Raw genomic sequence first — 26,175 nt, 5'->3', positions numbered from 1 at the left:
AATTTTTTTTTTAATTAGGCTTTTAAAAAGGAATAGTATTTATTATAAAGTTAGTTTTTCTCCATGTTTTTATTAAATAATTGAAATTGTGGGATTTTACAATTCGTTTGTTTAACATTTTTTTAAAAAGTTGAATTTATTTTTTATAATTCTCTATCTTTAGTGAGTTTAATAATAAACATTATAATTTTTTTAAAAAAGAATTAACTTTCTAATACCTTTTTGCAATTATTATTTTTGTTTAGTCTTTTAAAAAAAGAATTACTATCAAATATTTTATAATATAGAATTTTAAAAGACTATGTAATAGTAATTTTCTTTTTCTAAAATATATAATGATTCAAAATATATATACTAAAAATAATATTGAAGAAATAATTCTAAATTTTATTTAATAGTGAAAAGTAATTATAAAAATTATTTAATAATAATTGTTTAGAAACTTTCCTTTTTTAGAAGATTTTTCTTTTTTAAATCTCTATTAAATAATAAATAAAAAAAAATTATATCATGTTTTTGACATATGTCACCATCTTAAAAATTTACTGACACATGTTACAATCATGTTAATTAGTAACTTTGAAGAACCAAGTTTTTATATAATAACATGGACTTGAATTACTGTTTCAGACGAGAAAAATAAAGGCCCCTAAATTAAAACATTAAGTTAAAAGTTCATATTATATAAATTCCAATTTGGGCCTTAAATGTTGGACTATGTTCAAATGCGCTGACAAGCATGCACAGCCCATGACCTGACACTAACATCATATAAGACAAACACAAATATATAATCCGGTTTTAGCAAAGAATGTACTAGTCAATAGTCAATAGTCAAGTCGAGTATTTGGAGATTTTCGCTCTCTTGCTTAACTAGAAGCTTCTCATTGAATTTTTTTTTTTTGCTAAACTGTAAATATCATTAAAGAAAGGTGATGATGCAAAAGCAAGATCAAAGGATTTGATACATCTTGGCAAAAAGAAAGAAAAAACAAGATGGATCATTAACTTCCTAAACAAGTGGAAATCTTAACCGCCTATTGGAACCAAAGAACCATAAGCGAGGTGAAGTGCTTGTAAGACCTTCTGGCAGAAAAGATGTTTCTTAATTCTCTGTCAATGGTCCTAAAGACATGAGTAGGAGGCAGAGAGACAGCATTGTGGATGAGGTTGTTTCTTTGCTTCCATATGTGAAAAACGAGTGTTTGAGAGGCGAAACACTCGTGATTGAAATCAATGACTTGTAGGGAACATGACTTGTAGCTCTCTTGAGAGGCGAAACACTCGTGAATTTCTCAATGAAATCAACTTTCGTGTTGAGGTGAAACACGTGATTGAAAAACTTGAGAATCGTGCCATCTTTGTTTGATATAATCCTCAAGGGAACATGACTTGTAGCTCTCTTGAAAATTAGTAACATTATCCCTGGACTGATGAAGGCAAACAAACACATGCCCGAGGTAGAGGTAAAACATAGCTTCTTGCCAAGTTGCCATTTGATAAGTCTTCCTATCTAGTAAGCACACAGAACACTTCAACGCAACTCACTTCAACATCTTCAAACATGAAATATAGAAGGGGAAATAAATATGTATGTATATAACCAGCTTTCAGAAAACAAATTAAATATGTAGAAAAGTCACCTGATCTTAATTTCCTCGACACTTTCGTCTAATATCGAATACATCATTGAAATTGTTTCATAATAATATGGTTATTCCCCCATCCCTCTTTTTCTCAAAACCGACAATTATTAAACATATCCGGCTGATCAGCCGCCTCCTTCTGTTAACCGCCCCTAAAAAATAATCAATAATTGAGTGTCTGCATATTTTGTAGTATATATCTAGGCGATTTTTTTTAAATGAAAATAAGAGTTGTCTATGTTCATATGTAATATAAAACTTAGATTTTCTTTTTAGGAAACTCAAAATACTTTTCATGTGTAACATATAAACTTAGGAGTGGACAAATGATCCCATATCTGTTACAGTTTTGATTCGATACTTAAATACCCGTAATTTTATAAATCAGTCATTTACAAATAGAAATATTTAACAAAATTTTGAAAAATAAATATATGACATAAATATATGCATGTGTATATGTAAAATTTATTATATACTACATGATTAGTTTTATATGTACAGTTTTTATAATATTATTGAATTAATGTATTATTTAGCTACTATAATTTAAAATACAATTTTTATTTATTTTTATGATAAAATAATATTTTTTTTTTGACTAAAGGCTTTCAATTAAAACATAAAACATTACAAGATAAGGCTATAAAATCTTAAGTTTGATAAAGTTTGCATGAAACACTTCATGATAAGATAAGTCTCAAACCTAAGGATTAGGCCAAAACTAGAAAGAACCAAAGAAATGAGAAAAAGTAGCTAATGAGAAGAACTACGACCACGTCGGCCACGTTTACCTCTCCCTTTTACTGTTTTTCATTCTAAGTCTTGAAATTTGATAGGAGGTCTTGTCTCTCTCCCACCCCTTGTCAAGCTGAAAGAGCTCCTATGCTCCAATTCAACTTCATCCAACGCTTCTAACACAGTGAAACGAGAAGGACTCTCAAATTCACTAACTTGAAGTGATGTGGTTAAAGGATCAACAATGGATGGATTTTGTACTTCCTTGTTGATAATATTTGATGGAAATGAATCCATAATAGTTGCAGTAATAGGAGTAGACTGAGAATCTACTAATGGGGATAAAGTAGTGGAAAAGTTTGGCAAAATAGTTTGGATCTCCGGTTGAAGTCGCAAAGAAGGTGAGTGAGTTTTGTAATTTATATCTGGTGTACCTTGGCAATCCATAGAAACATCAGAAGAAAATGTAAAGAGAGGAGGAATTACCACCAGATCAGTTTGCAAGGATTGGCTTTTTTCAGCAGCTGCAACTACTGAAGGGACTTCAGACTCTTTCACTAAAGGGATATCATGTACTGAGACAGCAGTCGAGGCAGTACCATTAATCAGTGGGTTGTTATGAGAGGGGGCTTCTGAAGAGGAAGTATCATTTTCTCTTTGCTGCATGATGAGATCAATATCCACAACAGGAACTTCACCATTAATTTCATCCTTTTCTTTTTGCTGCAAGTTTGTATCATGTAGAGGCTTCGAAGGAAGAAGACACCTCTTCGCTTTATGGCCTAAGTTTCCACATCTTTCACAAGTTGATGGAATCCACGTATATTCCACATTAACCAGGAAAATGCTACCCTGTTTATCATCAAGGGCAATAAGCTTCGGAAAAGCTTTATCCAACTCCATTTCTACTAAGACTTTAGCTTCTCCCATACTTGTAAAATCTAGACGAGGCTTATGGGTTAGAATAGGTTCTCCAAGACCAGAGGCGACATGGCTTATTCCTAATCTAGAGTAACAGCAGTCGGGTATGTTTTTCAGAATGACCCAAACAGGAAGAGTATAGATTTCTGGAACTTTGAAAGAACCCTCTGGAATCCACGGAAGTACAAAAAGTAAGCAATCATCAATATGCCAAACTCCTCTTTGAATGATCCATTGACGAGTGGGCTGATGAGGGATATGGAACATATAAGAAGAATCCCCAACCTTCTTACAAGTAATCTTACAACTCCTGCCCCAAATCTTGTTTACTACAGCATGTATAAGCCCGCCTGGAGGTAAAGAACACCTATGAAACTTTCCTATGATATATTCATCCTTATTCTCAGGTCCTAGCCTAAGCACTTTAGAAGGAATAGATACCTCTGGTGTTCCATCAAGCCTGTAAGTTGGTGTAGCTGCCCGATAGAGATTACGCGATTGAGAATTTAATCTTGCAGCCCACGGAAATCTCAGGGTTCCATCAGCTTTGAGTTCAGGAGGTGGTAGCTTCTCTATCGGAGGCTGCAGAGAACGGGATTGTTGCCTGCCCTTCAATGGCTTGTTCAAAATCTTGTCATTAAGCGATGGCCACATAGCCGCTAACTGGTTCCCAACAATAGCAGGGTCGTAGCCAGACGGAGTGCTTGGTTCTGGTGGGGTAGCAGGGGGCTTGAAGAAAAGTGGTTTAGCCCATGAACCCAAGGATGGAACAAAACTCACAGGATCCGGAGGAGCAATAACATTAGTGAAGACCGTAGAATCATTTTCCATTGCTGCACTTACATCAGAGTCGAGAGAAACAGAGGCGATAACACCAGTATCAGGAAGGGATTGAGTGTCACAGGTCACTACATCACTTCCGCGAGGACCCAAACCGTTGACACAATTAGAATCGCAAGGAACCGTACCATTGGGACCTTCCAGAATCGTAGACGGAGAACTCACGGCTAATTCCGACGATGAAGAGAGAAGAGTTGACGGAGACGACGTAGAGAGAGGAACTGTAACTACTTCCGAAGTGAGAGACGGATTCTTAAAGGGAGGAGACAACTGTGGAGCTGAAAAACGATCCAACGGATCCATGACTGAGGAAGGAGAGAGAGATAGACAGGTCACCACGAGATGGCAAGACCCACCGGCGACGACTAACACCGGTGGAAGCGTCGAATTTCAGTCTCCGAGTTTTAGGTTTTCGCCTTTACGTTCGCACAATTGAGGGCGCGTGTGTTTCACAACTATCAAAATAATATTATTTTCACTAAATACATGTCATTTTATTTTTGTCTTTTTCAGACATCTAATTAAAATACCTAACCAAAAGTACAAATTTTACCATATGTTAAACATTAATAATGGGAAAATACCAATCATAAAGTTATGATCAATACAAAACGAGAGAGAACACGGATATCATCATAAACATAGATATCCGATTCGTTTTCGTCCCTATTAAGACACATGCACAAATTACATGACAAAAAGAGAGACCATATATACGTAAAAAGCTTGAAAATGAAAAATCAATATCTAAACATTTGGTCGAGGATGATGGTCAATGCCATGGCCACACGAGGCTCCATCTCCGGTTCAACTATAAGTTTAAACACATCTTTGCCAAAGGCGACTCCTCCAACCATTGCCTCTTTCCTCTTGATCTCCACCGTTTTCTTCTTGTTCCTCCTCTCGTCCAATATTTTGCAACTTCTTTGGCTGTATGATCCTTCTATCTCGTATAGTACATTCTTCGAGCTAACTGACACCAAGCTCCTCATATTTGTCATTATACCAACGTTTTTCTTTGCCATAAATATTGGGTCTCTTTGTGTTTCTCCATCGTATACCATCCAGCAATCTCCGAGACTCAACTTCTGATAAAATAAATTAACAACAAAGGAATTAATATCAAGATGTTTCATTATAATTTGGTTACCTTTCAGACGACAGACATAAAAGACTATTTTGGTGCAAGACATAAATTTGGTTCTGCTTGATCTGCTTGATCTGCACCATTTGAATTGCTTTTACCATTCCGAACCTTAAGGTTTTATTCAGCTTGCAGTACTGCTAAAAGAATATGCTTTATATAAGACAAGAAAAGTGTAAAAAGTTCATATAACCTTTATAGATAACCCTTCCCATCTTTCTTGTCAATCAAGCTATGACCGGTTTCAGAGACGTTGGAAGTTTCCAGCCAATAGCTTCTAGAACTTCCTGGCTCGTCGTTCATTTCCCCACCGGGACAGTTTCCTAAACGGTCCGGGAAATTTAACCGGGCATAGCGTCCATACATGGCACTAGCAGCTCTATCGTAAGCCAAGGCGGCTTCAGCTGCAGTATCGAACGTTCCAAGCCAAAGACGCTTCGAGTTTCCGCCACGTTGGTTCACAGGTTCACGTATCTCAGCTACCCATTTCCCCTAAACCGTTTGTCGAACGCCTCTAAACCGGCAAACCGGGTTCTCCGGTCCGCCTTTCCCTCTCATGCAACATTTCCGCGAACCTCTGGCTTGAACTCTACGGACTTTCTTCAATCCTTCCTCCTCCTTTACCCATTTACTTAACGTCGTATCAACTGGCTCAGCGACTCTTCTTCTTCTTCTTCTTCTGGAGGGTTCTACAGAAGCAGAGGAGCTCTGGTTAGAAACGTTGTCTTCTTTCTCCATCGCTTAGACACAGAAACGTTGTCTTCTTTCTTTTGAATGAAACTTTCTTCCCAAGCTCGTTATTTTCTGATATACATATTATAATTTTACTTTTGGATATTATGCTATTGATTTCTTTGCGGTTAAGACTTTTAGTTTCATAATTTATTAATTTTTTGTGCGATGGAAGATGTCAAAATAGTGGCTTGTACCCTAAGCCAAAACCCTAAATATCAATCAAGGTGGCTTGTCACCTGAAATCTTTTTTTTGGTAGCCATTCACACTTCACACTAAAACCTTCCTTTTAAAAGTTCAGGCTTGTGGCGCAAGTTACCATTTAACATTTTCTGACTTATTAAAAAATGTTGTTTCTTCCCAAACTCATAAACATTATACAGAGATCATATATATTACAAATGTGTTGAAGTTAGTGTGCAGATAAAAAACGATGTTTGCAGTCAAAGATGACGTTTTTTTTTTTCATGTTCTCATGGTACGGCTAGATCAAAGATATGTTGCTGAGGTCAACGACCTCAAGGTTTTGACATCCATTGGACGGACTTTCAACCTGTAGTTTATTGCCTTAGCAAAAACACAATATATGATAAGTAGTTTAATTGCTAATCCAATTGAAAAGTATACTTGTAAGCCGAGACCAGATCACGAAACTCAGATGCTCAAGAGACTGCACTAAAGATCGGAAGGACGGAAGAGGTAGAGGAAGAGCCAAGAAGCGAGGAGACAGAGGAGGAAGACGAGGGAGAAAAGATGAGTCACTAAAGTAGGATTAGTTCACCTTGAAGTAGGAGTAGTTATTGCGGATGCGAACGGTGGGGGAGGAGATTGAGTCCGGTTTGGAGAATGCGCTTCGATCACCTTATCTTTGGAATAGATCCATTTGAAGTTTTGTATGTTTTCATTGAAAAACAAGTGATAGTATAGTGTAACATTTAACCAGTTATCAAGGTTATTAGTGGAAATAGTTTTTTTTTTTATATAGTGCAAATACTTTATATTATTTTACTTTGTTAATCTCAACTGAGTCCTGCAATCTATTTTTGAAGTGAGTTGGTGAGTTTGTATAAACACTAAACAGAAGTAAGACCTTCGTTATTTGTAAACCATTCATTACTTTGCATTGAGTAGAATATTTTGCACAAGATAGTTCTAGATTGCAAGTAAAATAAATGCATCTATGCAGAGCTGAAGAATGGGAGGGAAATCTAACAAACAGGAGAAACTAGTTTAATAGATAAAGAAGAAATAATGGAAAAAGATCGGATCCGAAGATGATGAGAGTCGTAGAAAATGTGCTTGATGGGTTAAAAAACGAGGATTGAACATGCATGCATATGATTATGTAATGTTTATCAATCCAGGTTCATGGGAATAATTTGTAAGTGTTTGACGCAAACAAGCTTTTACTACTTTTTTGTATCAACTTTGTTTGATTGCACTTCATACCAGCTTCATTCTTTTTGAAGTGATTGATTGTAGGATTTTTTATAGGAAGATCATATTTGCCAATACATCTTCACCTGATGGGTTTCAAGCTCTTCAGAAGATTTTATTTTTGTTTTTAGCCTGACATTTGCCTTCTGATATTAGCTCTAGTAGAAGATTTAAAGGTGAAATTCACCTAATTATAACTGGTGTAGTAAGATTTAAACATTTTTTTTTTGTTAATCCATGAACATTGACTAAATTTGACTACTAATGTGTGAAGTCAACATGCATTACAGTATTTTATTGCACAAAATTATGTATTTAGTCAGCACCAAGAAATAAAAATGGTACTAATGGTTTGGTCTCACTATTAAGATCAACTACAAATTAAGTGTACTTGATGATCTTCCCCGAGGAGCAGCTATTCTCTTAAATTATGCTTGCTCACGTGGGTAAGCTTTCTTCCTCATTTCTCTACTTGGTAAGTTTTCTTTAATAGTCATTTTGTGGTTGTTCTTCGTGAGAGAATATGCATATAGTTTGTTTATTTTCTAAACCTCTGAGATGTGTTTATTAGATGTTAGAGTCTTAACTTTTAAAATCTCTTTGGTGTGTGTTTGTAGGGAACATATATCTTGCCGCTTCTTCTTCTTAAACCCCTTTCTCACTGTTGTGATAGAAATCATAACATCCTTCGAAGATATTTATGCTTTGTTAAACAATTTCACAAGAAGTCAATAATAGTAGGAGCTCTTCGAACATACTTTTAAAGGTAATTTTCAATTATTCTCATTTCATATGGTATTGGATAAATGGTACTTGTGTGATTATTTAATCGTATTGTGTGCAACGACATGACATCTATATTATATTATTCGAAAAACTAGTTTTTATGTGTCGCTTAGTGATTATATGTATAATTTTTATAAATATTAGTATTAGTAAATTATATTCTAATATTCATTTCCCTTTATTTAATACTCCTTTTGTGTAGGTTCTTCGTTTTAGGTGTTTTATCTCTTTTAGGTAAAAAAGAATAGGCGTCATGTCTACCTAAACACTCACCGTTTATCGTTTCAAAGTTTGCGATATGTTTATGAGATGTTAGAGTCTTAACTTTTAAAGTCTCTTTGATGTGTTTTGTAGGAAGATATATGGATTACACGTTAATTTGGATTTTCAGTTTCTTTTGTTTTATGGATGATCAAAATGAAATCTTTTATTAATCTTCTTCTTTAACCTCTCTCTCATTGTTATTAATGGTTTCTTCACAATTTGAACCTAGACTTTTTCGCACTTTTTCTAATCAAAGATAGGAGGATACCATGATTTTCTTTGAAGAGATTTCCCACTTTGTTAAAAGATACCATGATAATATAGTACTAATATGCATTCTAAAACTATGTCTCCATAGACTTATGGGTATAAGCCAACAATCAAATGTAACATCTATAATAACTTGATGCAACACAGTAGATGCAATCCAGATGGTATAATACTTAGATTCAGCCTTTCACCTAGATGCAAAAGCCAAAATCAAGGCACATCAACAAATTCTACATTGGACTTCTGATTTAACCCACGAGACTTCAAATGAAGTGGAAGTTGGCCCAAAAAAGTCCGATCTCTAATAAAATTAGTTTGGTGGGCCTTAAAAAAGTGCAGGTCCAACTAGGCATCACAAAGCCCACAAAAGCCCAGCTCACCCAACACAATATAATGATGGAAGATGTCTTCTAGGGTTTGATTTCTTCCCCACCTCCCTATCGAAACTGCCGTCGTCTTCTTTTGAACTAAATCATGGACCAGAGCAAGCTGAAGAGATGCTCTGCATCATCATCATCCTCCTCCCATGTAATTTTCTGCATCTTTAGTCACCTGTTTAGCCCATTTTCCTTTTGTTTCCCCTAATAATTGTTTGTTTTGTTTTGGGGTTGATTTAGGCTGAAGCAGCTGCTGATGCTACAGATTCTTTGCAAAAGGGTAAGAAAATAATTGAGTCCCTCTTGTTCTGTGTAATGGTCTTATTTTTCTTTAAAAAAAACTGATATATAGTTATCTCTGCTCATGTTTATTTTTATGTGAGTTATAGAAGAAGTTAGGCTATCCTGATCAACTATATTCTGCTAATTTCGAACTTGTTTCTTTTATTTTTACTGAAGCAGAAAGAGAGTTGGATGATTTGGAGACAGAATTTAATAGTCGGAAGAAGCAGAAGCAGGTTATGTTTTGTCTTAATAATAATATTGTACACGATGCTTAGTTGATCTACATCTCTTTAATTGCAAATAATATAGATCCTTGTTTTTTTTTTTTACTTATTTGTCTACAGGAGGAAGAAACCACAGAGAAGAAGAAAGAGTGTTGTTTTGGCACTAAAGATGCAAAGGGAAACAATGAGCGTACCATATTCGTCACTGGTTTTGATAGTAGCGGTTCTAGGGATGAGATCAGGAGCGCATTGGCTAAACATTTCAGTTCATGTGGAGAGTTGACAAGGGTTTTTGTTCACATCGAGTGTGAAACCGGTGTTTCCAGAGGATATGCTTTTATTAATCTGAAACAAGGTGTCGGTGAGATTGAGGCGGCGCTAACTCTCAATGGAAGCGACTTGGGAGGTCGGAAGCTTCTGGTTACAATGGCTAAACGTAGAGCCGAATACTATTGCCACGTTAACTTTAAAGGCTGTGAAATTTGTCGTGCTATGTTTGCTGCCGGCCGTTTGAAAATGTACAGATGGAAAAGGGAAACTGGGAATGGCAAATTCACGCACGTGTACGTCAAACATCTTATTGTGACTATTTATTTATTCTTGTTAACGGATTTGTCTTGTTATTAATTCTGTGGTCTTAATGGTATTATCGCAGGTCTCCACAATATAAAGCAATGTGCCGTCTTCATCTTGAAGCAACAAAGGCACGCAAGATGGCAAAGTCTAAAACCAAAGAAGGCTAATATTTTTACTTGTTTCTCGACCAGCTCCATCAAACGTTTTTTTTTTTTAATATTATCTTTATGTGCTATTTAGAAAAAACATATATTATGCTTTTTTGGCTGCTTTATTTATGCTTGACTTAAAGACTGTTAACTTTCTTTATTAAAAACCTATGTTGTATGGTTTTCTTTTGGTGGTTTAAAAAATTTGAACATGTTAACGGCAATACCAACATGTTAGAGCCTCACCCATCACCATCCCAGCCTAGAAGGTGATCACGCCAAGGAACACCTCCGAGGCTACAGAACTTAAAATGGAGATGACCGGGAAAACAGCAAGATAAGCCCTGTTCGTTATGCGAACGCTGAAACCGGCGGCAGCGACAAAGAAATTACACTGCTACCGAAATAAATTTAACGCCACGGAAAATAAAAATGGCCGCTAGTGAATTGCCCGAAGTACAAAATACGAATAGCCGTCGCCGCTGGAATATTCAGCGTCTTTCTATTCCTCGCAACCAGCCGCTGTGTTAAGAAAAACAGGCTAGCGTTGTTTTATCAGTGTTGAGTTTTGCTGTATTTTGCCGTGATTTGTGGCCACTGCCGCTGGTTTTGGGCGTTCGCATAAAGAACAGGGCTAGTCGAAGGCTCGACGTTCGGGGTTTTAGCTCGGGTTCTAACTTTTGGTTTCATAATTTTTAAGCTTTGTTGGGGTTTTTGAAAAGTTCAGGTCAGGTTCGGTATAAGTTGTTGAAAAGTTCGGATTGGGTTTGATTCAAGTTTTTACGTGTTTAATGAACTTTTTGAAACCCAAGTATACCCGCTATCTTTTTTGGATTAGAATTTTATCTGTAATTATTTTAGTATTTCTATTTTAGTTTTTTTTTTTGCTTTTATGATCTTAAAGCCTCATTGAAATTGTTGAAAAGTTCAGATAGGAGGATGTTATATAACTTTTGATTTTTTTTTGTTACTTAACTATACATTATTTTATTAATAATTTGAAATTTTTGAATTTTTTTTTTAATATTTTTCTCAACTTATTTTGTTATAATAAACCCAAACATTAAATTAATAGTTAAAATTGATTTCTTATTAGTATCTTTAGTGAATTATTAAAATTTCAAAGTTGTTAAATAGCATTTTGTAAATAACACTTAAGCCAAAGTTTATTATATATTATATTATTTGTGATTTTCAAAATAAATAAATAGATAATATATAGTTGTAGAAATAAATTCTGACATATGTTAATACTTTTATTTGTTGTATAAAAATATTATATAATTTACTAATTTTAATTCTTTTAAATGGTGAATAATATTTTTAATCCTTTTATATTATAAATTTATTTTGCTTTGTTGATAACATTGTTGTCTTACCAAACTCTTTCTTTTGAATCTTAGCAAAAGGGTTAGCCCTTTAAACATGTATTGTAAAATTATTGTATATAAAAATATCCTAAGATATGTCAATTTTATACATGTATTGTAAAATTATTGTGTTTAAAATTTTCAATGATAACATATTTCAATCATGCGAAATAAAATTCTAAATTGATAAATCTTACTGGTTAAGGATCAAAATGTATTGAAAATTATTATTTTAAATTAATATCGCAAATTGATACAAAATTGTACAGTACATGAGTTTAGTTATAATAATAAACTTAATTAGATATTTTAAAAAGTTTGTTTTAGTTCAAATAAATACAAATTTAATTTTAAAACAACACGACATTAACTAAATATTTAAAGTTGTTTATTAAGTGAAAAATGAAATATACATTTATTTAAATAAATACAAATTGCTTAAATATTTAAAAAGGTTTTTTAATGAAAAATAAAAAATATATTTATATTGTAAATGAAATGATATGAAAAGATTTGATTCAGATATAATTTCAGAGTAAATATAGGAATATCTATTTGATTTGTTTGTTTTAGAATAATTCAAATTATATAAATATTTATACAAAAATTTAATAACATAATTTTCTAAGGGGAGGTCCAGATTTAAAATCACACATTAATTAAATCATGTCTTTTGTTTTTATAGAATATATATTCAAAAGACTACCAATTAACAATAAATATCTGAAAATAACATAAAATATTCAAAACATCAAAATATCCTAAATACCTATCAGTTTCCATCAAAATATTCAAACTGAACTAGTTTCTTGTTAGTTGTAGATATTTGGCCATATCATAGTTAAATTTATATGTTGTTCTATAAATTTTGAGGATTTTAAGGTATATTTGGATTTAAAAAAAAATTAGCATAATTTAAATGTATACTCCAAATCTGAACTGAAATTTATAAATATCAGAGTATAACTTAAATTTTATGTTCTAAAAACTCAAAAACCAAAAGATTCAAACTAAATCCGAATGAATATCTGAAATTCATCTCTAGAGATTACATTGTCCTCCTAATGTTTTTAACTCGAGAAAGCTTGATTAAGGTCAGTGTTTAGATATTTGTTTGAGTTCGGATCGAGTTTTAATTCCGAACTACAACTTTATAAAAGCAGTTTCAACAAAAAAATACTAGGGGATTTAACGGAAAAAAAATTAAGAAGAGAGAAGATAAAGTTATAATCTTTATAGTTTTAAGAACCTCTAAGTATACTATTTTGCCACACGTCCTCATTTAACTAATTTAATGTTTTAATTTAAACTAAAACTTAATTATTTAATTTGAATATTATTATTTTGTTTTTAAAAACCTATGTTTTACAAACTCACCATCAAAGTTGCTCTAAGACCCCTCGGGTTTTTACAAAATTTAGATTGGTTCGGTTCAAATTCGGCTGTATCGGTTTTGGGTATACTCACATGTCACAATTAAATTTCTCCACCGAACATTATGTGACGTGTACAACAATGTTATCGGGAAAGATATGGATGAGATTACACTTTGACCAGTGAGAAGAGTGGTTGAGACGAAGGAGAGATCTGAGCAACTTTCTCAATTTCCATAGAAATATGCTTCAAACTGAGAATTCTCACGTTTGTTCACAGCAAAAGTAAGTTTCTCTCCTTTTGATCACAGCAAAAGTAAGTAAATATGGTTGGAATTATTAGGTATTTGAATTCTGGAAACAGTAAGCTTGGTTTTCCTTTCATCAGGTTGATGGCTCTGAGAGGGAACTTCAAGGAGCTTGGTGTGCCTAATTATCAAGAATCATCACAGGAGACATACCCTTCTTATCAAATTTCGATGTTCCCAGTGGAGTTGTTGTACAGTAAGATGGGTGATACATTTTTCCATCAAACAGATGCTACAAGCAGAGTCTTAGTGGTCAAAGGCTTTTCTACGGTGCTTCAAGATTCCCAAGGAATCAAACAGATGGATGATACATTCTTCCATCATAAGTAAGTTTCTTTTACCTATTTGCATAGTCTTGTGTGTTTCTCTTTAAAGTGGAGGCAGTAAAAATCACATGATATGATAATTGAACTTTGAAACTCAAAGATTCTAGTCGCTATCACAGATCTAAAATACCGATGAGGAAATGTATTTGGAGTGATATCAACTTAGAGCACCTCCAACAAAGAACCTCATTTTGAAAGTGAGTCTCAAAATAAGGGTTTGAAAGTGGCCTAATGGGTTACTCCAACAAGAAACCTCAAATATATCTCTAATGTTTTTATATATTACACTTTAATCCTTAATCTTCACAATAATTAATTATAAAAACATAATTTTTATGAATAATTAATAAGTACACAACAAAAAAACATAATATTCATATATAGATATTTTGGTTTTACTAAATTTTTTTTTAAAAAAAATCTTAAAAATGCATCAATTAGAGAAAGGGTAAGGAAATAGTTAAACTACATATACATTTATCTAGCATGTTCGAATCTTAGAAACATTGCATTGTTTGATAATATGGTTGTCTTAGCAAACTCTTTCTTTTGATGTCTTTTCAATCTTAGCAAACACTGCATTGCAATATATGTGCAAAACAACTTATCAACCATGGTACTATGGCTTGATAAATTAACCGGAAACAAAATTAAAACCGAACCAAATACTATTATTTACAAAGTGATTTTTCACAATGGAACTCTCATGTTAAAATTTAGAACGGTTAAAGTTTTTACTACCCTTAATGAATAATTAGATTTGTTGATATATAATTAACCATAATTAAAAATAAAAATCATTGATTTAATAATTATCATTATCTAAAAATATTTTATATTGTGTTATAAAGTATTTATTAATATTAGTTAATGATAAAATTTAAAATTTAAAATGAATTTCATTGATTTGATAATTATCACTATATAAAAATAGTTTATATTGTGTTATCCTCAAAATTATTTTACATCATAATTAAAAATAAAAAAATAAAAAAAATAAAAAAAATAAAAATCCCTATATAAAAAAGAAACAGAAATACCTATATATATACATATATATATATTTTAAATTTTAAATTTTATATATAGAAATACCTATATATACAAATTTTTATATATAGGTATATAAAAATCCCTATATAAAAAGAATTTGTATATATAGAAATACCTATATATACAAATTCTTTATTTTGCCCAAAAAAAAACAAATTCTTTACATATATATATTCATATAATTTATTATACATGAGTAATTTTCAAGTTCATTTTATAAAATAAAAGATAATTTCTATACTAATTTTTGTTTGTCATATGTAAAGAATTTGATATTTAAATTCCCACTAAATATTTCAAATGTATTAATGTTTTCAAGTTCATTTTATCTAATAAAAAGTTTGTATATAAATTTTTGTTGTTGTTTAGTTCATTTTTTTGCCAAAAAAAACTTAATGGTAATTGAATTGATAATAATCTATTTATAAATATTTATTAAACTATTTTGTCCGCACGTTAAAAATTATAATGGTTAAAGTCGTTACTACCATTAATGAATAACTAGATTTGTTGATGTATAGTTAACGATAATTTAAACGAAAATCATTGATTTGATAATTGTCATTATCTACAAATAGTTTATATTGTGTTATAAAATATTTATTAATATTAATTAATAATAAGATTTAAAATAAAACGATCCATTGATTTTATAATTATCATTATATAGAATAGTTTATACTGTGTTATCCACAAAAATTATATCTTACATCATAATTAAAAATAAAATAAAATAAAAAGAAGCAGAAATCCCTATATAAAAAAAGAATAGAAATACCTATACCTAGTTGTCAAATAGAAATACCTATACCTAGTTGACAAATAAAAAATAAAAACCTATACATGAGTGTTTTTCAGGTTTAATTTATGAGATAAAAGATAATTTTCTTATACTAGTTTTTGTTTTGTCATATGTAAAGAATTTGATATTTAAATTCCTACTAAATATTTCAAATCCACTAATGTTTTCAAGTTTATTTTACGTAATAAAAAAATTTGTATATAAAAAAGTCTGTTGTTTAATTTATTATTAAATATCTGAATGTATAAAAAATAATTTAAGGGTATTTAAATTGATAATAATCTATTTGTAAATATTTATAAAATTATTGTGTGCGCCCTAATTACGAAAAAAAAAAGAATACTCAGAATAGTTCCAAGTTTTAAGAATTGAATCAATATTTTTTTTGTTTTGAGTAAATCGGAAAAGCCTCAAAAATATTAAATATGGAAATGAGTACAAATTAAATCGGAACCGAAGTGAGATCATTCGGTTGAATTGAAAACCGAAATAACCAAAGAACCGTAATCATATAATAACTTGTTGAGCACGGTAGTTTAGCCATACTTGGAAAGTGATAATCAAGTGCAAATGCATCTTATGCGCTAATAGTGATATTTGATTTATTAAATCTATTTTCATTACTAAACAGAAAATTTAAAAAAATTAGACGGATAATATCAATCACTCCTGCTCACGCTCTCTGATTCGTACGCTTGTGACTCTCTCTCTCTCTCTCTCTATATGTGTTGTAACCCTAAAATTAAGCCGTCAATTTCTCAGTGAGGTCTCATTAGCCGCCCGCCTCTCACTGTCGATTTTCTCTCTGAGACTAAACCCGAAGCTTGGTTCGTCAGTTGGAAACTTCTCGCCGAGCGCAACATTCCTTAGGTAACGGAGTTCTCCTCTTTCTTTGTTTTGTTTAACACGAATCAAAAACGAAGTAACTTCAGCCGTTTGTGATTTTTAGATTCTGAGATACCTTTTGCTTCAAGAGATATAGAGCTTCTGAGATGTGATTTACCCGTTCTTTTTTTTCAAGCTTTTTGTTGAATATCTGAGATGTGTAATGATGCTAGCTCTAGATTCATGGTTTTGCTGAGTCTTCTGATTCTCTTTTATCTAACGTTTTAGGTTCCTTAAAGTGTTTATTTTTGTTCAAAGCCCGAGAGATGTGTAATGATGTTTGTTAGATTCATGGTTTTCCTGAGTCACTTCTGATTCTCTTTTATCTAAAGTTTTACAGTTCCTTACAGTTTTATTTTTGTTCAAAGCCCGAGAGATGTCTTATGATGTTGGTGTCTTTAACTATATTAATGTCTCACGAGATATATCGATTGTGTTACTGATCCAAGCAGCATTCTCCATGGATCCCGAGGACTCAAAGCTTGATGATCCCAAGGACTCGAGGCTTGATCCCGATGACTCAAAGGTTGATCCTGATGACTCAAGGCTTGATCCCTCGTCAAAAAAACGGGCGCTTGAATCCGAAGGAAGAGAGGAGGACAAGAAAAGGCACAATTCAGAGAAGCTTTCGGATGAATCTCCTCTTGCCTCACCGTCATTTGCTGAATGGGATTCAAGTGATTCAGAGACTGAATTGGAAGAGTATTACATTCCAAATCAACTGATCATATGGAACTTGCACGATGAGACTGTTAAACGTGATATGTAAGTATATGTATATGCTATATAATGTTTTCTTTTGATTTGACATTTACTATATTTAACTATTTACACATCATATATTGCAGTAGGGAATTCTTTAACAAAAAGTCTACTCGTGTCATGATGGCTGATATCGACTCTCAAGGCAAACCGCTCAGGAACGCAACTGTTTGGTTTAAATGTCTTGAAGATACAAAAGAGGTAAAGTTGTTTACACTTTATTTGTTCTGGCAATTTCTATTCTGTCTTATTTCTCTTGGCATTGTTTTTTTGTACTTAGGCCTTTAAGAAACAAGGGCAAAAACTGCGCGGACTTCCTGTTCGTATGAAGCGGCCCCGTACCAAGTAAATGTTTTTTTTTCCAAATTTGTTATAGTGAGATTTTTATAGTTATCGACAGTTTTTAACTTCTCTCCAACGTGTGTTTGCAGTTTGGTAGTGCTTGCAGTGAGTGGGTTTGAACCTGGTTCAACAGAGGAGGTTATCAAGGGACAGCTGACAACGTTTTTCAAATCAAGTGGAGTTATCAGGAAGATTTTTATTCCTAAAGACGAGAACACTGGTCAATGTTTAAGGTTACGTCTTCTAGTTTCCAATTTGTCACTATTAATTAATTGTATAATGATTGTTAAATGCTAACTTTTAAGATCTTTTGTTCCACAGTTTCGGATACGTTTTTTTGAAAAAGAAAAGTACTAAAGCTGAGCAGGAGAATTTGGATGAGATCGGAGGTCCTTCATTCGAGGCTGTAGATTGCACTGCTCAGGTGAGATTCAGGGAAATCAGGGCTGCTATGGAGGCGGAGGGGACTATGGACCCGGAGGAGGAGGAGGAGGAGGCGGAGAAGGAGGAGTCTGAGGATGAGTTGGTTGCTATGGATCCCAAGTTAATGGATAAACTTCTCAAGGAATGGCTCGGGAACTAGGTCTGAGGGGTTTGGGTATAAGTAGAACTAGTCTGAGTTTTGTCGGTCATTTAGACCAAGAACAATATGTAAAGGCGTTTTTAGCCATTGAGTTTAATCTCAATCAAACATTAAACCTAATCTTCTTCTCTTAATCTTCTTCTCTCTGTCGCCATATCATCATCAGTTCATCATTATCATCATTCATACTGCCTCTCTTCTCTTTACCAAAATCCAAAGGGTATATCCAAGGCAAAGATTGCAGAGGAGGTAAGGTAATTTACAGATGATTTGAAGGAAGGATATCCAGGAGCATGATTCATACTTAGCCAAGCAAAGAATGACAAGAGGAGGTTATAGCCTCTGACGTTGGATCAGAAGGTAAACGGTTCATGGTAACTATATTTTTAAGAATAAGCATGAAGGCAGAAGAGAGTGACAATGAAACAAAAGGTCAGCTCAGTGGTGAAAGAAACTCAAGACAAGATGTTGAATGCATGGTGCGTGTTCTGGTTTTGTGAAGAAGGCATCAGACATGAACGTTGTAGAGCCAGGCTATCCCACAGAAGTAGACGACTGCTACTTTTAGGCCTGAGATAAGTTTATTTTTACTGAAATGTAAATTCCATTTGAAACACAAATGGAGATCTAGGCCATTGGAAACAAGTTCAGGTGGGGAAGATCAACATGGATAACTTTGTGCTAATCTCAAGTGGCTTCATGAATGCATATTCATTTTGGGAGCACGAGACTAATTCTGCGTGGTTTCTTATCCTATGGGTAACTTCAACTGGAAGATTGAGCAAGTTGCATATGTTTCTTGGACTTAGAACAATATTATGGTTGCAGAGAAGAAGAAAACATGATCACATGGCGGTTTTGGATTACACTGAAGATGTCATAACTACAGAAGGGTTCATTTCATCTTGTAAGCTTGTGCTTGTTGTTTCCACTCTGTATCTCGTGGTAGACGCATTTCCTTGCTTCTCTCTGCCGCAAAACAATGACTTATGGTCATGCATTGGACGAAATTCATGAGCGAGCTGATGGTGAAACAGAACTTGCTTCAAGTCCAAATGTTACTCTATCTTTTTGATACATCATCTTTCTCAAAGGCTGTGGTTGGATATGGAATCAAACTCCACAGCAGTGGGAGATTAGAACAAGAACATCTTTCTCAAAGGCCGTCGTTGCGTCTCCTTGTACCAGCAAATGAAGAAGATAAGAGGCTGTCGTTCCAAAAAAAAATTATTATCTTCTGCAGTTCATGAAAGCAAGGCATATGAGAATGAGCTTCTAGCTGTAAGCCAAACAGATACAGACAAGTCATAGATCGAAGCTATGATGTTAAGGGCAAAATGGAAGGAAGCGAGATCAGTTGGATTGATCTACAAGATGGATTGTTGGTGCATGTACTCATCATTCATCCTTTTTTTGGTTTCTTTGTAATATAAACCAAATTAGGTTCGGTTCTGAGTTTATATGAAAATAATATTTAGTTCAATTTCAGCTTAACTCGGTTTGGTTTGAGATTACTTTGTAACCAAATAATCTCATGAAAGAAAAAGAGTGATTAGAAAAACCATAAACATCCGTTACACTAATACAAATTCCGGAGTTTACTTACAACATGCACACACACACACCTATATATAAAATAGTATTATACGGTATACATGGTAACATATATTTAAGCAATGACAGTACATATTTGATGTGATGCCTCGAAAATAAATTGTATAACCTACCTGACTCCGAGCGCTGCTTGGTGCACTCATCATCAAACAAGAACCAACACGACAGAAAAAGTTAACTATGTACTCAGCGATCATGACTCAAGAATCACTCCAACTATCTGAATCTTCATCCTCATCGCTTCCAGCCATTGCCTGCACCAGTGTGTATCCAACGATCATTACGTGTTTTCAGATGTGTGAGCCATAGAGAAAACGAGTTGATATTGTATTTGGTCGAGGAATGCTTTGACATGAGGCCCACAAAGAGTAAAAATAAGGTGAAGGAAAGAGAGACGACGGACCTGGCGTATTGTGTTTGCTTTTTCTAAGATTGCAGCTACCCTTAGGTTCGTTTTAGGACCAGTTTGAATGCTTGGACGCGTCGCTACAGCAGGTTTCAGACTAACGGACTGTATAAACAAACCAAAGATCATAAAACTCCTGATCAAATTTTTGTGTGTAAGGTAAGAAGAATGGTGTGTTACCTTGTTTCGTATTTGTGCAAGCAATGAATCTTTGTCATCTTGCTTTGATTTGATTGGTGGTTGGACCCTCTCAGAGACTTTCTTCAGCTAGCAAATCATTAGAACAAGGGATTAGAGACACATTTTTTTAGCAGAAGCATGCTAGTGCAGACAAGATGCAATTGTTACCGTGCGTCTGTCATGAGCTGCAACGGCATCGACAAGCGGACTTCTTGGACGGGGAAGTTTAACCATAGGGACCTCTTCTAGTTTATCTGTATCCAATGTAGGTGCAACAGTGAATGCGTTGACAGGCCACATAGCATCTCCCACAGAAGCAGGAGTTATCTTCTGAACCGAAGAGTTTGATGGTTCTGCTGTTTCTGCATTTGAAGCATCAGGATCAGAATGACCATTATCTTCTACCTTTGCTGACTGAGGTGGTGTCAACGCTTCGGTTTCAGGACCATCTTTCTGACCTCTTGAGGTTTCTGAAACCTGCACATCTGTGTCCTCTTCGAAATCTTCGTTTTTAGCTGAAGGCTCCTGAGGCATCGTCTGCGATGACGACTCTTGTGAAGAAATGAGCTCTTGGTTCTGAGAAGTATAGTCAGCCAAAAGATTGTTCTCTTCAGAACCAACATCCTCTATACTCCCGTGGTTAGGAATTGCAAGGAGCTCAGTAGAAAGATCCGCTGACTGAGTTCGCTGGGAGCCGAAAATGTCGTACTGACTATTCAAATCAGTGGCAACGGACGGGAACTGAATGGATGAATGCAACGGCTTCTCTGATTCACTGGTCATACACTCTCCAGGAAGTTGTTCTGATTTCTCCCTTCCTAGAGATTCAGACAGCTCTGGTGTTGACCCCATTTGAACATTCACGCCAGATCCAAAGGGTGGTGTGGCTGACGGAGCAGAACTACTGGTTTCGCCTAATTCTCCCATGAAGTTAGGAAGAAAAGATTGTGGAGCCTTTCCAATACGCCATTGCATAGGAGGAAGGGGTGGGAGCGGTGGCATGTCCTCCTGATTAGGTGTAGTGGTCTCAGGGATCAGATCAAAGCTAGGGAAAATAGGATCCAGATTCAATTCTTGCTGCCATTCTATGCCTGCTGATTGTGGTACAAACTCTAAGCCCCTGGAAACACTTGACGGCTTCAATTCCTCATCTTCTATTGCGTGGCTTGCACAAGATGTTTGCACTTTATCTAGCTGCTCGATAGTCAAACTCTCTGTAAGGTTCAGATTATTCGCTGGCAAAGAGTCTATGCGATTTTCATCAGGAACGCTCTCACAATGAGATTTGGTTTCTGTGTCTCTGTCACACTGATCAAGAGATATCATGGGACTTACAGATTCACTACTAGCCAGGTCATTGTTGTCTACGGAAGTACCCAGACCCTCTATAGACGCTTCCAGTGGGCTTTCCTGCACTGTTTTCTCTGACTCTGAATTATTTTCCGCTGGTAGTCTCCCGTTAGACTCCACAGCTTTATCATGGCAGGTGTCTGTAGCTTCAGATGAAGATTTAGAAGTATTGGTCGATCTCCAAGGCAGAGAACCTTTCATACTAGTAGATGACACGCTAACAGCATGATCTTCATCATCACTGGAAATGTCAGCGTGATTATCTGATACAGCAAGGTCTTCCTTTGGGACAATGTCTGTGGATATGTTGTCCAGCCCTGGAAGGTCATGAACGTCTTCATCATGGATGTGATTGGAATAAATTTCAGCAGGTAAATCAGAGATCTGTTCATCGAATTTGCTACAAGTTGAAGCATCTCCCGCCGATTTCTCTCCTCCTGAGTTAAAACCAGAAGTCAGTATACTATCAAGTTCAGTAGGCACGGACATTCCATTCTCCAATGCGTCTTCATGGGACTCTGAAACAGAGACCTCAGCAGTGGTGCCAAGGGCACATGAGTGTTCATTGTCAACATCAGCGCTTCTAGAATCAACGCCAGAAACTGCTTTAATCAGTGTAACGCAATCGGTTTCATCATCAAGAGTATCTTTTAACTGACGTTCATCTACTGTACAAGGAAGACAGACTTTAGAGGGCATATCAGAAGAAACTTCCATTTCCATCCCACCTGAGAAAGGCAACACCTCTCCCGTTAAGCTACTACCAACCCAGCTTTTAGTATCGTTGCCTGAGTTTGCTGCAACTGTAGAGGTTGTCTCAATATCACTATCAGCGACAGGTAACTGTTCATCTGTTTGCCTATCAACAAACATTTGATAACCAGTGCCTGAATTTGCTAAATTGGAAGAATAATCAACAATACAGCTCTTCTGAAGGGTCGTCTCGTATCTGCTTCCTTCAGAAATTGAACCAATTGACGAAGTTTCAGAAGGAAGATTAGAGTCTTTAACATCAAAAGACGCACCAGATCTTGATTCGACTGGATCCACCTCGCTTCCGTCATTGCCTCCCTTAACCGGATTAATTATAACAGGTTCTGCAGCCGCTTCAACGACTTCTGGTGCTAAAGAATGAACAGTCAGTGAACACGAATCAGCATTCTGCGAGACTGCCCTTGGACTTGAACATGAATCATTGGAAATAAATGATGTCTGGCCATCTGCATTGCTGCTACTAACTGATTCCTGAACATTGAAATCATGAGAAACTTGGTTGGCTTCAGGAGTTGCGTGAGACGAGGAACCAACCAGCTCACTTTTAACACTAGAAGTAGAAGGCAAACGTCCCAAAAATTTCTCTCCGTCAGATTGATCATCAATGGATACGCTTGCAGTGTCCGAGTAAGAGAAACTAGTGCTCCGTTTCCCAAACGAGCCTCGCCCATTTTCTGATACTGGTGTGTTTCCAACTGAAGGAAGAAATGAAAATTGAGGTGGGTCTTCCCTCTTTTCATCCACATCAGAATATGTATGATGATTCCCATCCTTCAACGCACCTGATCTATGCTTAGGTCTACTATACTCATCATCTGTTTCTGTTTCTGACTCCATGGTGGCTGGCGCATCAACATAATTGTCAGCCTCGCTGGTTAAATCTTCAGAATAACTCCTATGTTGAAGAAATCCTTGCTTTCCATTCAAATTGGTATGTGAATCCTGTGTTAAAGTCGTACGAGGGAACCCATTGTGAGTAGATTCAGGCACAGTCTCTATGTCCTTTTCAACAAAACCCGCATTTTCCTGCTCATTTGGCAATAATACCTCTGTTCTGGTTCCTCCGTGAGACTTTTCCGGAGCACCCACCATACTGATTTCAGGTATATCGGTTACCACGTCTTTAGCACTATCTAAATTCCATGTCAACAATTCGGGCTGGTTCAGGGAAATATTTTCATAACCTGCTTCATTGTTGACAGATGTCTGCACAAATTTCCCCATGTAGCTTTCCCCTGATTTTGAAATAAGGGAATAGCCATCCAGCTTTCTAGTTTTCAGCTTCACAACTCGCGCTGGATCTGAATGATTAGCCTCAAAATGCTCCTCCTTAAATAATTCATGCAATCTGTGCCAGTTGAATGATTTGAAGCAACCATCTTCAGCACAGTTAATTCAAATATAGCAACTTAGGGAACTATATATACAGCAAAAAAGAACAGATAATACCCACTTGGCATGTGATGTTAGTGCATTTTCGGGTGTTCCTCCATTCCTCCAGTGAGATGCTCTTCTCTGCATAAGATTAGAAAAAAAACTATGAGAAACTGAGAAGTGCACAGAGAAGATAATATTACACATTTAAAACACCAAGATCATGAGAATCGTCCTAGGATCTGTCTAACTTCAATGCTACGCTTACACAAGACATAAAAGAACAAATTCTAAAAAAAAAACAAAAGGAAAAACCAAGAAGGATCACACTGAAACGCCAAGCTACAGCCTCCCTGTTTTGAAAGTAGTACATACCTTTGCTTTCTGTGATTTCTTCTCTCTTTGAATATCATCCCATGATGCTTCATACGACGACGTTTCGTGCCTAACAAATGATGGATCGGTGTAGCGTTTCAAGCATGCCCCAGCTCCCGAAATATCAAACCTAATCAAAAACCATACAAAAGATGTTACATCACCCTCATCTCTCACAAAATGAGATTACAAAAAAAAAAAAACAAGGTAAATCATACTTGTCCAGAAGAAATAGCCGTGGGGGACCCCGACATTCCTCATACGAATCCATTACACATCGGGGTAAGTCACCACGTGTAACCACACTCTGCTCCAGTTGTAGATTCGGATGCCACTCCACACCTGAAACAGAGTTACAAAGCTCGCTTCAAGTAATCCCAAAGCATAAAAAGCTAACAAGATCACAAATATTGAACACTAAATATCAAATCAAAGGAAGGAATGAATAAAAGGGATACATTAAGGATTGAGCCCCAATGCTCTTCAGCAAGCATTGAAAACATATTGATCTTATCTGTGAAATGAGTACAATGTAGCTCTTATATATTTGAGATTGTTCCTGGTTTACTAAACATATATAATAGCCAAAAGCTAAACCAACATTGATTACACGGTTATCTTCTAAACTAAATAAAGCTATCTTCTAGTAAAGGCCAACACAAAGCATGTATCAATGGGGGAGGTTACGTTACGATCTAACCTTTATTGGAAAAGAAGGGTGAATGATCGGTCTGGCAGAGTAACGCCTTCTCAACGAAAGGGAGCTCAGATTCGAGCTGGTGAACACGAGCCATAAGACCGTGGCTTCTAGAAGCAGTAGCCATCACTTCTTCGTGCAAGTCATGGAACATCTCAGCAGCAAACCTTCAATCACAAAAACAAGTCAATTCCGATCAGATTCGTCAAAACTAACTTCGAATTCAACGCGATTCGAGCTCGATTACGTGAATTCACAAAGAAAAAAGAAACTTACTCGGCGAGGTCACCGAGTTGACGCAATAGGCCAACGAGACCAGCCATGGCGACGCCTTCGAGGAGAGCCTCGGGGTCATCTTTATCGGCGGATTGGTACAGATCCGGATCTGCTAATCCGTACTCGTTCCGAGACTGGTACCTCGTCAACGGCATTGTTGATCAGCTCCTCGGATGATGGTTAGGTGGAAAGAACTTTAAATCGAGGCAGTTACTCTCTTTAGCTATCTATATATCTCTCTCTCTCTGTCCATTGAATGTGTGGGCGGCCACGTTGAGATGGTTTACCACTTTCGTGAACCGGAACGGATTTTCTGTGGTGTGGATTCGATTCGAGCGGCGGGGTGTTAAGACGGAGAAGAGAGAGAAAGAGTGGATGGAAACAAAACTCGACCGTGAAAGGAGGAAAGATTTTCAGAAAAATATTTATTTACTATAGCTTGAGAATTTCGCGCATTTGCACACTTGCTTTTTGTATAAAAACATTTTTAATTATTAATTTATTATACTGTAAACTTTAAAAAAATTGTTCACTATTTAAATCTTCAAACTAATTATAATTACACATCATTATTTGGTGTTCAAAATAATACATAATTGTTAAATTTGAAATAATATTTTATTCTTCTTTTTAGTGGACGGTTTTGTCAATAAGTGACTTGGCTATTTTGGTTGAACATTACATTTTAAACAGTTTTATTATTATTTTGGTTGAAAATTACATCTTCTTTTTTTGTGCACCGTTGAAAATTACATCTATATCTATTTTCTCCCGAATATATAACAGTTGAAATGCTCATGCATGTCACGTTATGTATCGCTTCAGAATATAGACATACCAAATCGAAAACATCAAATCTTATGGATAGTCTTGTTTTTAACCACAACTGGAAAGTAATGTTATCATTTGAATATTTGCATGCGGCTCCGAAGGCA

At 35.2% G+C, this 26,175-nt stretch overlaps 5 protein-coding genes across 9 annotated transcripts; 2 read left to right on the top strand and 3 right to left on the bottom strand.

Annotated features, from left to right (window-relative positions):
* Positions 1–893: 893 nt before the first annotated feature.
* On the bottom strand, positions 894–4,619 carry LOC108806284 (uncharacterized). 3 transcript variants are annotated; one of them, XR_008936130.1, is made up of 4 exons: positions 2,871–4,619; positions 2,441–2,560; positions 1,644–1,798; positions 894–1,556 (listed from the first exon to the last, which is right to left on the bottom strand). XR_008936130.1 is itself a non-coding variant. In XM_018578351.2 (2 exons), exons 1-2 carry the CDS (start codon positions 4,446–4,448, stop codon positions 2,513–2,515), a joined length of 1,626 nt encoding a protein of 541 aa, XP_018433853.1. In that variant the 5' UTR covers positions 4,449–4,619; the 3' UTR covers positions 1,809–2,512. The 3 variants fall into 3 exon arrangements, 1 of the variants encoding a protein (XP_018433853.1); XR_001942528.2 differs by having other exon boundaries at positions 895–1,556; positions 2,441–4,619; XM_018578351.2 differs by lacking the exons at positions 894–1,556; positions 1,644–1,798 and having other exon boundaries at positions 1,809–2,560.
* An 865-nt stretch (positions 4,620–5,484) lies between these two features.
* LOC130494583 (dehydration-responsive element-binding protein 2E-like) lies at positions 5,485–6,027 on the bottom strand. Its single transcript, XM_056987441.1, has 2 exons — positions 5,865–6,027; positions 5,485–5,768 (listed from the first exon to the last, which is right to left on the bottom strand). Exons 1-2 carry the CDS (start codon positions 6,025–6,027, stop codon positions 5,485–5,487), a joined length of 447 nt encoding a protein of 148 aa, XP_056843421.1.
* A 3,136-nt stretch (positions 6,028–9,163) lies between these two features.
* Positions 9,164–10,573, top strand: LOC108806653 (polyadenylate-binding protein 2). Of its 2 annotated transcripts, none has more exons than XM_018578820.2 (5): positions 9,164–9,307; positions 9,397–9,436; positions 9,616–9,674; positions 9,786–10,228; positions 10,321–10,573. In XM_018578820.2, the coding sequence occupies exons 1-5, from the start codon at positions 9,254–9,256 to the stop codon at positions 10,406–10,408; spliced, it is 684 nt and encodes a 227-aa protein (XP_018434322.1). In that variant the 5' UTR covers positions 9,164–9,253; the 3' UTR covers positions 10,409–10,573. The 2 variants fall into 2 exon arrangements, with proteins under 2 accessions (XP_018434322.1, XP_018434324.1); XM_018578822.2 differs by having other exon boundaries at positions 9,165–9,307; positions 9,619–9,674.
* Positions 10,574–13,261: 2,688 nt separating this feature from the next.
* On the top strand, positions 13,262–18,314 carry LOC108806011 (uncharacterized). Of its 2 annotated transcripts, XM_018578021.2 has the most exons (9): positions 13,262–13,418; positions 13,522–13,767; positions 13,887–13,964; positions 16,385–16,492; positions 16,960–17,272; positions 17,356–17,470; positions 17,550–17,614; positions 17,701–17,844; positions 17,933–18,314. In XM_018578021.2, the coding sequence occupies exons 5-9, from the start codon at positions 16,968–16,970 to the stop codon at positions 18,192–18,194; spliced, it is 891 nt and encodes a 296-aa protein (XP_018433523.1). In that variant the 5' UTR covers positions 13,262–13,418; positions 13,522–13,767; positions 13,887–13,964; positions 16,385–16,492; positions 16,960–16,967; the 3' UTR covers positions 18,195–18,314. The 2 variants fall into 2 exon arrangements, with proteins under 2 accessions (XP_018433523.1, XP_018433522.1); XM_018578020.2 differs by lacking the exon at positions 13,887–13,964.
* Positions 18,315–19,729: 1,415 nt separating this feature from the next.
* LOC108812121 (protein SCAR2) lies at positions 19,730–25,666 on the bottom strand. Its single transcript, XM_018584290.2, has 9 exons — positions 25,241–25,666; positions 24,968–25,131; positions 24,486–24,609; positions 24,268–24,397; positions 23,972–24,033; positions 20,563–23,866; positions 20,395–20,481; positions 20,212–20,319; positions 19,730–20,062 (listed from the first exon to the last, which is right to left on the bottom strand). Exons 1-9 carry the CDS (start codon positions 25,393–25,395, stop codon positions 20,009–20,011), a joined length of 4,188 nt encoding a protein of 1,395 aa, XP_018439792.1. The 5' UTR covers positions 25,396–25,666; the 3' UTR covers positions 19,730–20,008.
* Positions 25,667–26,175: the final 509 nt, after the last annotated feature.

Source organism: Raphanus sativus, chromosome 6, assembly GCF_000801105.2.
Source record: "Raphanus sativus cultivar WK10039 chromosome 6, ASM80110v3, whole genome shotgun sequence".
Taxonomy (NCBI): Eukaryota; Viridiplantae; Streptophyta; class Magnoliopsida; order Brassicales; family Brassicaceae; genus Raphanus; species Raphanus sativus.
This window is presented reverse-complemented; position numbering and strand designations above follow the sequence as displayed.